This window comes from Erinaceus europaeus, chromosome 16 (genome assembly GCF_950295315.1).
Source record: "Erinaceus europaeus chromosome 16, mEriEur2.1, whole genome shotgun sequence".
Lineage (NCBI taxonomy): Eukaryota > Metazoa > Chordata > Mammalia > Eulipotyphla > Erinaceidae > Erinaceus > Erinaceus europaeus.
The window spans coordinates 42,595,124-42,608,741 of record NC_080177.1 but is presented as its reverse complement, the minus strand read 5'-3'; the positions used below and the strand labels follow the sequence as shown (position 1 = coordinate 42,608,741).

Genomic DNA, 13,618 nt, shown 5'->3' with positions numbered 1-13,618 from the left:
AACACATTTTAAAAATGAATCTCTGACTAGGGAGATAGCATAATAGTTATGCAATGGACTTTCATCCCTGAGGCTCTGAGGTCGCAGGTTCAATCCCCAACACCACCATAAGCCAATGCTTATCAGCACTCTGGTCTCTCCCTCTGTATCTTTCTCTCTATACCTCATCTCACTAAAAGATAAATAAATATTAATCTCAAGGACTAGAGAGATAGTACAGATATTCAACAGATTTTCATGTGTGAGGCTCTGAGGTCCCAGGTTTTATCACATGCAACACTATAAGCCAGAGTTAAGCAATGCTCTGATTAAAATAATAATATTAGTCAGAGCTCAGAAAATTTATATAAAGTATGAATTCTGTATCAAGACACTGTATCAATGTTGGTCATTGACTATACAACAAATATACTACATTAATGTAGTATATTAAAGACATTAATGTAAAGAATTAATTGTAGAGGAAATTGAATGTGGGATTTAGGGAAGCTCCATGCTAGCTTCACAGTCTTTTTGTAAATCTAAAAGTACCATAAAGTGGGGCTGGCAAAACAGTTCACTGGGATAATGCACTGCTTTGCTATATGCATGACCTAGGTTTGAGTCCAGGTGCTACCACACTGAAGGAAGTTTCAGTGCTGTGTGCTTTTTCACTCTCTCTCTGCCTCTCTGTCTCTATCCAAAAAAAAAAAAAAGTATCTTGAAAATTGATTTAAAAGAAATATACTAGACACATCAACTATTAATTGCTGAAGCTGGGTGGTGGGTACATGTTTTATTTTGGCTAGTTTCTCTACTTTTCTCTCTCTTTTTTTTTTTCTTTCTTCTACTTTTCTCTCTTTAATTAAAGGTTAAGCAAAAAAAACAAGACAGAAAGAAAGAAAAAGAAAACTGAAACCAGGTGGGGTTATGCAAACAGACTCTCATACTTGAGGCTCCAAAGTCCCAGGTTCAATCCCCTGCACGACCATAAACTAGAGTTGAGCAGTACTTTGGTATAAACAAGAAAGAGCGAATGTTACAATGCACAAGGACTCAGGTATGAGCTATTGGCCCCCACCTGCAGGATGAAAGCTTCACAAGTGGTAAAGCAGTGCTGCAGGTATCTCTCTGACTTTCCCACTCTATCACCCTTTTCCCTCTTAATTTCTGGCTGTGTCTATCCAATAAATAAGTAAAGATAACTTTTAAAAATTTTTAAAGAGTAATTTAAAAAGAGAGAAAAAGAAAGGAAGCGAGGGAGGAAGAAAGGAAGAAGAAAAAGTGAAAGAAAGAAAATTGGAACCATTAAATACAAATAAGTCTCAAGGCTTTTTTCACTATAAAGGGAAGCAGAGCAGTGGGTTAGTAACTGCAGGGAAAACTAGTTCTTTAGTTAAGACATTAGACACATGAATAAATATATACACAGTCGGGGGAATATCTCAGTGGTAGAGCATAGTACTTGCATGTATGAGATCCCAGGTGCAGTCCCTGGTGCCACATATCAGACCAAAGTGATCTTCTGGTCTCTCTTTCCTTTTATCATTCGCTCATAAAAATATATATATCTTTTTTATAAAATAAGTGTAATTATACATACTTTGTAGCTTGCAGATTTAATTCCATCAGGAACTTCATCCTGAAAAGACAAAAAAAAATGTTTTTATAACATGTTCCTATCTTCTAGACTTCTTTTTTAATTTGTGTAATTCATGAGAAAATTTCATAAAGCAAATCACTGAAGTTAGGCTATTTATTTATTTATTTTTTGTTAGAACAACTCAGCAAAATAAAATTCCTGTTTATTGTGGACATGTTTTCACACACACATCAAACAGGCCAAAAAAAAATTAACAGCAACTTCATAGACAAAAAAAAAGAAAGAAAGAAAGAAACCTTTTATCTTCTGTTTAGCCATTTCATACAAACCAACTACTTATAGTACAGCTAAGTACATATGCAAAGAAAGTTACTGGAATGCTCGGAATAATATTGTGTTTTTTTATTGTTGTTAGGTTATTTTTTAAACTGAGGTTTGGCAGTTTTTATATCATTTCCTAAAACTGAATAAAAATCAACAACAAATTAGTCTATAGATTGCTAAGCATATATTATATGTTCCAAGTAGAAATGTAAAATAAGTCTCTTAGAGCTGGCAAAATTGCTCACTTGGATAGTGTGTACACTACACCATGTGTACAACCTAAGCTTAAGCCTGCCCCCCCATCACATTAAAAAATATTGCATCCGTTGACCACAACCTAACCAACGCAACGATTGCCACCTCAACATGCTTCACCTCAGACTGTGTCCAGAGACTTCACGCGTGGAATGACAACCCTTCAGCTTCATTACTCGGGTGAGACCTTTCCTTTTATAGTACACTCTAGTTTCATCTCAGGTGGTTCACTTTCTAACAAAGTCCCAAAACCTAGATATACACCAGTTTCTGTGAGAGAGAGCTTATGTTCACACATATCCATAAACTACTACAAAATATATACCTGAAAGCAGAAGTACACTAGAGTTTGCAGTGAGTACCTCCCTAACACTTCCTCTCCACTATTCCAAGCTTTGGGTCCATGATTGCTCAACAATTTGTTTGGCTTTGTATGTTAACTCTCTTTTCAATCACCAGGTTCCAGATGCCATCAGGATGCTAGCCAGGCTTCCCTGGATTGAAGACCCCACCAATGTGTCCTGGAGCTCAGCTTCCCCAAAGACACACCCTACTAGGGAAAGAGAGAGGCAGACTGGGAGCATAGACTGACCAGTCAATGCTCATGTTCAGCGGGGAAGCAATTACAGAAGCCAGACCTTCTACCTTCTGCAACCCTCAATGACCCTGGGTCCATGCTCCCAGAGGGATAGAGAATGGGAAAGCTATCGGGGGAGGGGGTGGGATATAGAGATTGGGTGGTGGGAATTGTGTAGAGTTGTACCCCTCCTACCCTATGGTTTTGTTAATTAATCCTTTCTTAAATAAAAAAAAAATTTAAAAAAAAAAAAGCTTCAGTGTTGCGTCACGGTTTCTTCCCCTCCATTCTCCATTCTTTAGAAAATGATTGTGTTCAGGAGTTGGGCGGTGGCACAGTGGGTTAAGCGCACGCGGCGCAAAGCGCAGGGACCAGCTTAAGGATCCCAGTTCCAGCCCCCGGCTCCCCACCTGCAGGGGAGTCGCTTCACAGGTGGTGAAGCAGGTCTGCACGTGTCTATCTTTCTCTCCCCCTCTCTCTCTGTCTTCCCCTCCTCTCTCCATTTCTCTCTGTCCTATCCAACAACAACAAAAAAGCAACGTCAACAATGGCAATGATAACCGCAATGAGGCTGCAACAACTAGGGCAACAAAAAGGGGGAAAAATGGCCTCCAGGAGCGGTGGATTCATGGTGCAGGCACCGAGCCCAGCAATAACCCTGGAGGGAAAAAAAAAAAAAAAAGAAATAATGCCGTGGCTGGGTGGCACACCTGGTTGAGGGCACATATTACAATGAGCAAGGACCTGGGTTTGAACCCCTGGTCCCTAACTGCTGGAGGAAAGCTTTGCAAGGGGTGAAGTAGTGCTGCAGGTGTCTCTCTGTCTCGCTCCCTCTCTATCACCCTCTTGATTTCTGGCTGTCTCTATCCAATAAATAAAGAAAATTTAGGGAGTTGGGTGGTAGCTCAGCAAGTTAAGCACAGGTGTTGCAAAGCACAAGGACCAGCAAAAGGATCCTGGTTTGAGCCCCGGGCTCCTTACCTGCAAGGGGGTCGCTTCACAAGTGGTGAAGCAGGTCTGCAGGTGTCTATCTTTCTCTCCCCTTCTCTGTCTCCCCTCCTCTTTCCATTTCTCTCTGTCCTATTCAACAACGATGACATTAATAATAACAACAATAACTACAACAATAAAACAAGGGCAACAAAAGGGAATAAATAAATTAATATTAAAAAATTTAAAGAATTTTTTAAGAATGTCTAAATAACTTTAAAAAATTATTTCTAGGGATTTCCTAGTCTGGGCTGACTTTTTCAGAGAGAGTTGAGAAAGATAGATGGGGAGAAAAAGGAGGGCAAGCCCCCAGTCCCCACTTACAAGAAAGAAAGTTTCATGAATGGTGAAATAGTGCTGCCAGTATCTCCCTCTCTTCCCCCTTCTATGTCCCCCTTCCCTCCAATTTTTCCCTGTCTCTATGCGAAATACAAATATAACACACTCATTAAAAAAAAAAAAAGTACAATTGTTTGAGAGAAACTAACAACTTTTGAATATATATATGGTTCTTACAGATTGGCAAGGCTTAACAGCACAATCTCTTCTTCCACACTGGCTAATGTCATTCCAGAAAGGACATGGTTTTTTCAGGTTTACCTACAAAATAATAATGGAAAAAGTAAAATGATAATAATAATGATCTCAAGATTATAGATGAAAGGTTTTCAATTATGATGCTATAACCTGGTTATGTCACCCGCAGCAAATTTTCTATTTCTTCCACTTACCAGTTGTGAAGTTCCAGTAATTCTATAAATGTGTAGCTGGTATAAGTAAATTAGCAGACTTGGTTAGAAAGACACAGACTACTACTAACAGACCTTGAATAAAAGACAACTTAGAGCCAAAGTAGCTCAGATTACTGCTCAACAGAAAGACAACTATGAGGATGTGCCAGTCATCAGGTTTCCTCAATTTTTGTTTTAACCATAGCACTGCTCAGCTCTAACTGATGGTGGTGCAGGGGAATGAACTAGGGATTTTGAAGCCTCAGGCATAAGTCTCTTGCATAACCATTATGCTGTCACCCCTGACCACTAGGTTTTCTTAATTGTTTCAATAGTTATTTCAAGATAAAAAAAATCTTACAGTACTCCTCACCTACTTCCTATTACACTTCCCTCAGTCACTCCAAAGCTAACCTTATCAAAGTAAGGACTACAAAAGCTGAATAAGGGCAAGAGACTGGCATACTTTAACAATAACTCTTTAGTCACTATCAGGCCACTCCATCAGCTGAGGTCCTAGTCAGGAAGTCCTGAGACTTCACACAGGCATGATGGGCCCAGACCTCAAATTGATCCCTCTCTCCATTGTCACTGGTCATCATTATGTTGTTGTCCATCAGGAACAACATAATGGACCCCTTTGTGGGCCCTCATAAGACCTTGCCATCAATGTGGATCAACAACAGTAGAGAATGTTCCATCCTCCAAAGGGAGGCTGGATAACATACTCTATGCTACACCTGAGGAAGATGGGTCCTGAAATTGGGGCAGCTTGTTACGTTCCTACTGATGACCATAGAATGTGAGCTCAGACCTACAGGGATACAGAGGTTACATAGGCTCCTAAGCTGAATATGGGCCCCAGATCACATCAAATTGATGGGATTTACAGTCAGTAATATTTATACACCTTTCTCATATTTGGGAGTTACTCTCTTCCCTGATCCAGCTTTCTGGACTTTTCTCCAGCCATGACATCATCTCCCCAGACAACAACTTGGGTCCACCTGCATATCAGATGTCAGGCTCAGGAGAAAACTAGTATAGTCATGGGGCCTTTGGAATATAACTAAAATAGGCCTACAAGTTATCTTCAAAACAGAGACCCTAAATCTTCATCTGCACTATTCCAGCCTTTAGGTTCACAATTATTCAACAAATTGTTTGGCTTTATATGTTAACTCTTTTTCCAGCCACCAAGTTCCAGATGCTACCATGATGCCAATCAGACTTCCCTGGGCAGACGACCCCACCAATGTGTACTGGAGCCCCGCTTCCCCAGAGCCCCCCCCCCCGACTAGGGAAAGAGACAGACAGGCTAGGAGTATGGATCAACCTGCCAACACCCATGTTCAGCGGGAAAGCAATTATAGAAGCCAGACCTTCCACCTTCTGCACCCCATAATGATCCAGGTTCAATCCATGGCACCAACATAAACCAGAGCTCAGCAGTGCTCTGATAAAATAAATAAATAAATCACAGTAGCTATTAAAAAATTGCACGTCAGAATACAATCATGCTTCTAAAAAGTATTTAATTATTTTAATGAACTGGATTCAATCTTATTTTTTAATTATGACAACTCTATTTTGATAGCAATATTTTAATTTCTCTTCTGACTTCACTTTAACGATGTGCTGGCATGATGCTCTGGTTCTCTTTCTTTCTCTTCCTCTCTTTCACAAATAAATATATATTTTAAAAAGAAAAAAAGAAGGAAGGGGGGAAAGGAGCTAAATGAAAGAAAGACAATCAAAGGAGAGAAATAAGGAAAGAAAATAAGATAGACTTAATCTACAGTAGAAACAATAAGGGTTAGCAAGATAGCTCAGCTGGTAAGTCTCCTGCCTTACCAGGGAATGAAAGTACAAGACTCAGTAAGTGAAATAAAAATTCAATAGTTGGTTTCAGAACTATGTATGTCATTTTTGTGAACTAAATATTCATAATAAAGACCCAACAGACTTTAAATAATAGTTGGATTTTGAAGCCTAGCAAGTTCTAAGGAAATCTATTTAAATTTTAAGGATTCTTACACAAAAATTAAAATTACCTTGTAATATCTAAAGTAGTCACTTTCAAGAAGTTGTTGTAGCCTTGGGAAAAGTCTGTAGTTATTAAATCTATCAATGGTTTCAACATCACAGGTACAGTCATCCAAGTATCCGCTAACCTGTTACAAAGCAAAACAAAATATTAAATCAAAATGCCATAGATGCAACAGGATTCTTCTTTAGCACATGATTATGATAAAAATAAATAAATAGATATCTTTGGAGCCTGGTGATGGCACACCTGGTTGTGCGTATATGTTATAATGTACAATGACCCGGGTCCGAGCCCCCAGTCCAGCTGCAGGGGGAAAGCTTTGCAAGTGGTAAAGTAGTGTTGCAGGCATCTCTCTCTGTCTCTCTTCCTCTCTATCTCCCCCTTCCCTCTCAATTTCTGACTATCTCTATCTAATAAATAAATAAATAAATACCAAAAAATAACACTATGAAAAAATAAGTAAAGGCCTTCTACCCAACCAACCCTTGTTTCTTTCCTCCCTATAATTTGGAACTGAGACTAAGGGTAGAGAGATGTCTCTCCCTATAGATAGAAGAATAAGCAAGTAAACCTAGGCCTTATTCCATCAGGTGAACTGGCCCAAGAGCTACTTAGCAGAAAGTCACAGAGAAGCAGAGGCAGCAGCTAGAGAACATATGCTACCTGGATTCTCTGGAACTTCCCAATACACACTTCTACTCATCTTTCCTGAACTCTACTTGCTGTCCCTTTTCTGAGGATATTATATATAATTTCGGTCCTTCTTTCTTTCAATCAGAGCACTACTCAGCTCTGGCTTATGGTGGTCCTGAGGACTGAATCTGGGATACTGAGCCCTGGGCTCTATTACATAAACCACTATGCTATCTCATTATAGAGGCTAAATATTATTATGATTCAGTTATCTCTGTCTTCTCTTTAAATTTTCCAGAGGATGTGTAGGTCAGAGGCAAGTTCGGTGAATGTGTAAAAAGAAGTAAAGCAGCCAGGAAGTAGAATAGTAGATAAAGTGTTGGACTCTCAGAAATATGTCCCAGGTTCAGTCCCTAGCATTTCATAAATAAATAAATAAATATATCTCTAAAAGAAGGAAGAGAGAAAAGAAGGGAGGAAGGAAGGGAAAAGGAGCTAAATGACAGGAAGAAGAGAAAGAAGGAAAAAAAAAAGATTTAATGTACAGTAGAAACAATAATTCAGGGCTAGCAAGATAGCTCACCTGCTAAGTCCCCTGCCTTGCCAAGCTCATAGCCTTAATTCAAGCCCTGGTACTACATACCCAGGGAAACCTTAGGGCTATTGTGTCTCCCCCATTCTCTATCTACCTACCTACCTATCTCTCTATCTCTCTCTCTGAAAACAGCCTATAGTGATTAAGCATCTCATGCAGGAGACCCCAGGCGACATCAGAAAAATAAACAGGGCCAGGTGGTGGCGCACCTGATTGAGCGCACATACTACAGTACACAAGGACCCAGGTTCAAGCCCCTGTTCCCCACCTGCAGGGGGGAAAGTTTTGCAAGTGGTGAAACAGGGCTGCAGGTGTCTCTCTTTCTCTCTCCCTCTCTATCTCCCCCTGCCCTCTCGATTTCTATCTAATAAATAAAGATAGTAAAAATTAAAAAAAAGAAAAAGAAACAATAATAATTACATCTGGTAGGACTTCTGCCTTGTCATGCATGCAGTCTAGGTTTGAGCCCCAGACACATCACTTGGGAAAACTACAGCATGAAGGAAGCTTCAGTGCTACAGTAGGTCTCCCCTCTATCTGAGGAAGTAGGCCTGAGCAGTAGAATCAAACATACTCAAGACTTATCATAAGGAAGACTGAGAAAGTAAATCAAGCACAAAGTCAATTCAAATGTTCAGATGCCTAAAATGTACTTCTTAACTACACCTACTAAACCAAACTAATTAATATACCTCTCCTAGAATGAAATGGGAAATCACATTATAATGGAAAAATAGGAGGGGCTGAGAGGTAGCACATATGGTTGAGTTCACACATTACAGTGTGCAAGGACTCGGGTTCAAGCCCTGGTTGAAGGGAAGAGCTTCAAAAGTGATGAAGCAGTGCTTTTGGTGATTTTCTTTATCTTTCCCTCTCTATCTCTACTTTCCCTCTCGATTTCTCTTTGACTCTATCGAAAAATAAATAAATAAATAAAATATTTTTTAAAAGAAAAGAAAAATAGGATAGTATCAGTTGTGACATTAAAATTCTTAGATAATGATTTCGGGTGAAGGAAACAACTAATTCAATTACACACAGTTTAACTATCAAGATATGATTCAAAAACTAGGAAAATGTTAAATACTAACAGAAGACCATTTTATGTTTAGAAAGGTGTTCTTTTCTTTTTCTTTTTTTTAAAATAATTTATTTCTTTATTGGGGAATTAATGTTTTACATTCAACAGTAAATACAATAGTTTGTACATGCATAACATTCCCCAGATTCCCATTTAACAATACAACACCCACTATTTCATTCATAATCTTTCATGGACCTGTATTCTCCCCACCCACCCACCCACCCCAGAGTCTTTTACTTTGCTGCTATACGCCAATTCCATTTCAGGTTCTACTTGTGTTTTCTTTTCTGATCTTGTTTTTCAACTTCGGCCTGAGAGTGAGATCATCCCATATTTATCCTTCTGTTTCTGACTTATTTCACTCAACATGATTTTTTCAAGGTCCATCCAAGATCGGCTGAAAACGGTGAAGTCACCATTTTTTACAGCTGAGTAGTATTCCATTGTGTATATATACCACAACTTGCTCAGCCACTCATCTGTTGTTGGACACCTGGGTTGCTTCCAGGTTTTGGCTATTACAAATTGTGCTGCCAAGAACATATGTGTACACAGATATTTTTGGATGCATATGTTGGGTTCCTTAGGAGAGGAATTGCAGGATCATAGGGTAGGTCCATTTCTAGCCTTCTGAGAGTTCTCCAGACTATTCTCCACAGAGGCTGGACCAATTGACATTCCCACCAGCAGTGCAGGAGGGTTCCTTTGACCCCACACCCTCTCCAGCATTTGCTGCTGTTACCTTTTCTGATGTATGACATTCTCACAGGAGTGAAGTGGTATCTCATTATTGTCTTGATTTGCATTTCTCTGACAATCAGAGACTTGGAGCATTTTTTCATGTGTTTCTCTGCCTTTTGGATCTCTTCTGTGGTGAATATTCTGTCCATACCCCACCCCATTTTTGGATGGGGTTATTTGTTGTCTTGTTGTTGAGTTTGGCAAGCTCTTTATATATGTTGGTTATTAAACTCTTGTCTGATGTATGGCATGTAAAGATCTTCTCCCATTCTGTGAGGGGTCTCTTGGTTTGGGTAGTGGTTTCTTTTGCTGTGAAGAAGCTTTTTAATTTGATGTAGTCCCATAGGTTTATACTTGCCTTAGTCTTCTTTGTAATTGGATTCATTTCATTGAAGATGTCTTTAAAATTTATGCGGAAAAGAGTTCTGCCAATATTTTCTTCTTAGTATCTGATAGTTTGTGGTCTAACATCCAAGTCCTTGATCCACTTGGAATTTACTTTTGTATTTGGTGAAATACAGTGGTTCAGTTTCATTCTTCTGCATGTTTCAACCCATTGTTTCCAACACCATTTGTTGAAGAGACTCTGCTTTCCCCATTTAATAGACTGAGCCCCTTTGTCAAAGATTAGATGTCCATAGATGTGGGGGCATATTTTTCTTTGTTTTTTAAAGACTTCTTTATTTATGTATGAGAGAATCACTCTGGTAGTTAAATGTCCAAGGGTATTAATGTACCCTTACAGTATAGTCAACAACTATACTATAAACTATCCCCCCCCAATAAAATGAAAAAAATTAATAAAATTGTAATTAAAAAAATCACTCTGGGTATGAGCAGCAGATCGCTTTCTCTCCTCTCCTCTCCTCTCCTCTCCTCCCCTCCCCTCCCCTCCCCTCTCCTCTCCTCTCCTCTCCTCTCCTCTCCTCTCCTCTCCTCTCCTCTCCTCTCCTCTCCTCTTCTCTCCTCTCCTCTCCCAGATCAACTAGGAATACCAAAGGAGACCACCCGGGACCGAAACAAGACAGGACTAGAATGACCACAGGAACCCAGTAAATCACCCGTGAGTACAAACACGCGTGGCTGGTGACAGAGAGGAGAGAGGGGCCTAAGGAGAGATTAAGTGGCTGCTAACAGTTCAACAGTTTATCAGTGGAGACACCACCTCCAGTCTGCTCCACAACAAGGGGACAGCTGAAGGGAGGAAAAGACTCCCCAGAGACTCACTAAGTGCAACTCTGAGTCTCCATTGCTACTACCCTCAGAATCTGGAGCAGCAGGGAGGGACACCAGGGGACAGAGATCTAAGCGGGAAACTCAGGAGAAGATCTATACCTTGGTGGCATAGCTGAGGGGCTGCATAACCACTAGATTATCTCTGCCACACCCTGCTTTATCTCTTGGTCAGGAGTCAGTGATTAAGCTAAGAAGCCTATTGAAAGTTTAAAAGCCCTCAGGTTCCCATAGCCTACAGGAAAGAAAAAAAAAGAGGCTTTTACACCACTGAGCTCCAACTCAGGGATTGAAAAAACTGTTAACATATATAAAATGGTTAAAACAACAAGAAAAAATATTGGAGACTCGAACCAGGACAAGAGTCCAGCTAAAAGTCCTCCAGAGGGTGAAGTACAAAACAACGAGTTCAACATCCAAACATTAGCTAAGGAAATAATAATAGGAGTGAGTAAAGAATTTGAAAAAATTGTAATCAGAAATGCAGGAACAACAAATGAGAAAATGGAAGAAAATTCTAATTATCTCATGGTTATTAGAGAGCTGAAAGCTGAAATTGCTAAGCTAAGAAGGCAACTAGCAGAACAAGCTAAAACAGTATCAGAGCAGGGCAACAAAATAGATGAACTCCAGAAAACAGTAGAGGGCAGAGAGAATAGAATCTATGAGGCTGAAAACAGAATTAACAAGATTAAGGATGAATTAGAGACAACTAAAAAAGAAGTAAGAGATCTCAAAAAGAGATTAAGAGATGCTGAAAACAACAACAGAGTCCTATGGGATGACTTCAAAAGAAACAATATACGCATTATTGGCTTACCAGAGGAATAAAGAGAAGGGGAGGAAGAAAGCATTCTCCAAGCCATAATAGCTGAAAATTTCTCTAGTCTAGACAACACCAAAGACATAAAGATTCAAGAAGCCCAGAGGGTCCCAAACAGAATTAACCCAGACCTAAAGACACTAAGACATGTCATACTTAGATTGGAAAGGAATAAGGATAAAGAAAGGATCCTCAAGGCTGCAAGAGAAAAACAAAGAGTCACCTACAAAGGAAAACCCATAAGATTAGCAGCAGACTTCTCCATACAAACACTACAGGCCAGAAGAGAATGGCAAGATATCTATTCAGTGCTCAATGAGAAAGGCTTTCAGCCAAGAATACTATATCCTGCTCGACTGTCATTCAGACTAGATGGAAGCATCAAAACCTTCTCAGACAAGCAACAGTTGAAGGAAGCAACCATCACCAAGCCTGCCCTGAAAGAAGTTCTGAAAGGTCTCCTATAAACAACCAGACCACCACAAATAGGACATATATCAAAACACTCTAAAACTCTACAAGAATGGCCTTAAAATATCTTCAATCTTTGATATCAATAAATGTCAATGGCCTGAATTCACCTATTAAAAGACACAGAGTAGGAAGATAGATCAGAAAACACAACCCAACAATATGTTGTCTACAGGAAACTCACCTAACTCAACAAGACAAACACAGACTTAAAGTGAAAGGATGGAAAATATCATACAAGCCAATGGCCCACAAAAAAGGGCAGGAACAGCTATTCTCATATCTGACATGATAGACTTTAAAATAGATAAGATTAAAAAAGATAGGAATGGACACTACTTAATGCTCAGAGGATCAGTCAATCAAGAGGACTTAACAATTATTAATATCTATGCACCCAATGAGAAGCCATCTAAATACATCAAACTTCTACTGAAAGACCTACAGCAATATATTAACAGTAACACAGTCATAGTAGGGGACTTCAACACCCCACTATCTCAACTTGACACATAAAGGAGCTAAATGAAGAGATAGATAAACTAGAACTATTGGACATTTTCAGAGTCATTCATCCCAAGAAACTGGAATACACATTTTACTCAAATCCACATGGATCATTCTCAAGGATAGACCATATGTTAGGCCACAAAGACAGCATCAGCCAATTCAAGAGCACTGAAATCATCCCAAGCATCTTCTCAGACCACAGTGGAATTAAACTAACACTTAACAATCAACAAAAGATTAGTAACAGTGCCAAAATGTGGAAGCTCAACAGTACACTTCTTAACAACTTCTGGGTCAAAGAGGAAATCAAGGAAGAAATCAAAATGTTTCGAGAGTTCAATGAAAATGAAGACACAAGCTATCAAAATATTTGGGACACAGCTAAAGCAGTCCTAAGAGGGAAGTTCATAGCTATACAAGCACACATTAGGAAACAAGAAAAAGCACAAATGAACAGCCTGATTGCACATCTTGAAGACCTAGAAGAAGAACAACAAAGGAACCCTAAAGCAACCAGAAGGACAGAAATCACTAAAGTTAGGGCAGAAATAAATAACATTGAGAATAGGAAAACCATACAAAAGATCAATGAAAGTAAATGTTGGTTCTTCGAAAGAGTAAACAAAATCGACAAACCTTTAGTCAGACTCACAAAACAAAAAAGGGAGAAGACCCAAATAAATCGGATAGTAAATGAAAGAGGAGATATCACAACAGACACCGCAGAAATTCAACATATCATGCGAGGCTTCTATGAACAACTATATGCCACCAAGCTAGAGAATCTGGAAGAAATGAATGATTTCCTAGATACCTACCAACTGCCAAAACTAAGTAAAGAGGAAGTGGATAACATGAATAGGCCGATCATAGCTAATGAAATTGAAACAGTTATCAAAAATCTCCCCAAAAATAAAAGTCCTGGACCAGATGGTTTTACAAATGAATTCTACAAAACTTTCAAAGAAGAACTAATATCTCTACTTTTAAAAGTCTTCCAGAAGATTGAAGACACTGGA

General features: G+C 39.2%; 1 protein-coding gene across 2 annotated transcripts in view; it reads right to left on the bottom strand.

The window, feature by feature from the left end:
- Positions 1-13,618, bottom strand: part of ERO1A (endoplasmic reticulum oxidoreductase 1 alpha) — a 76,488-nt gene that overhangs the window by 51,426 nt on the left and 11,444 nt on the right. For both annotated transcript variants that reach the window (XM_007535521.2, XM_060174956.1), the window contains exons 2-4: positions 6,514-6,633; positions 4,245-4,328; positions 1,583-1,621 (exon numbers count right to left, since the gene is read on the bottom strand). In XM_007535521.2, coding sequence (XP_007535583.1) covers positions 1,583-1,621; positions 4,245-4,328; positions 6,514-6,633 — 243 coding nt within the window. The remainder of the gene's footprint in view (positions 1-1,582; positions 1,622-4,244; positions 4,329-6,513; positions 6,634-13,618) is intronic.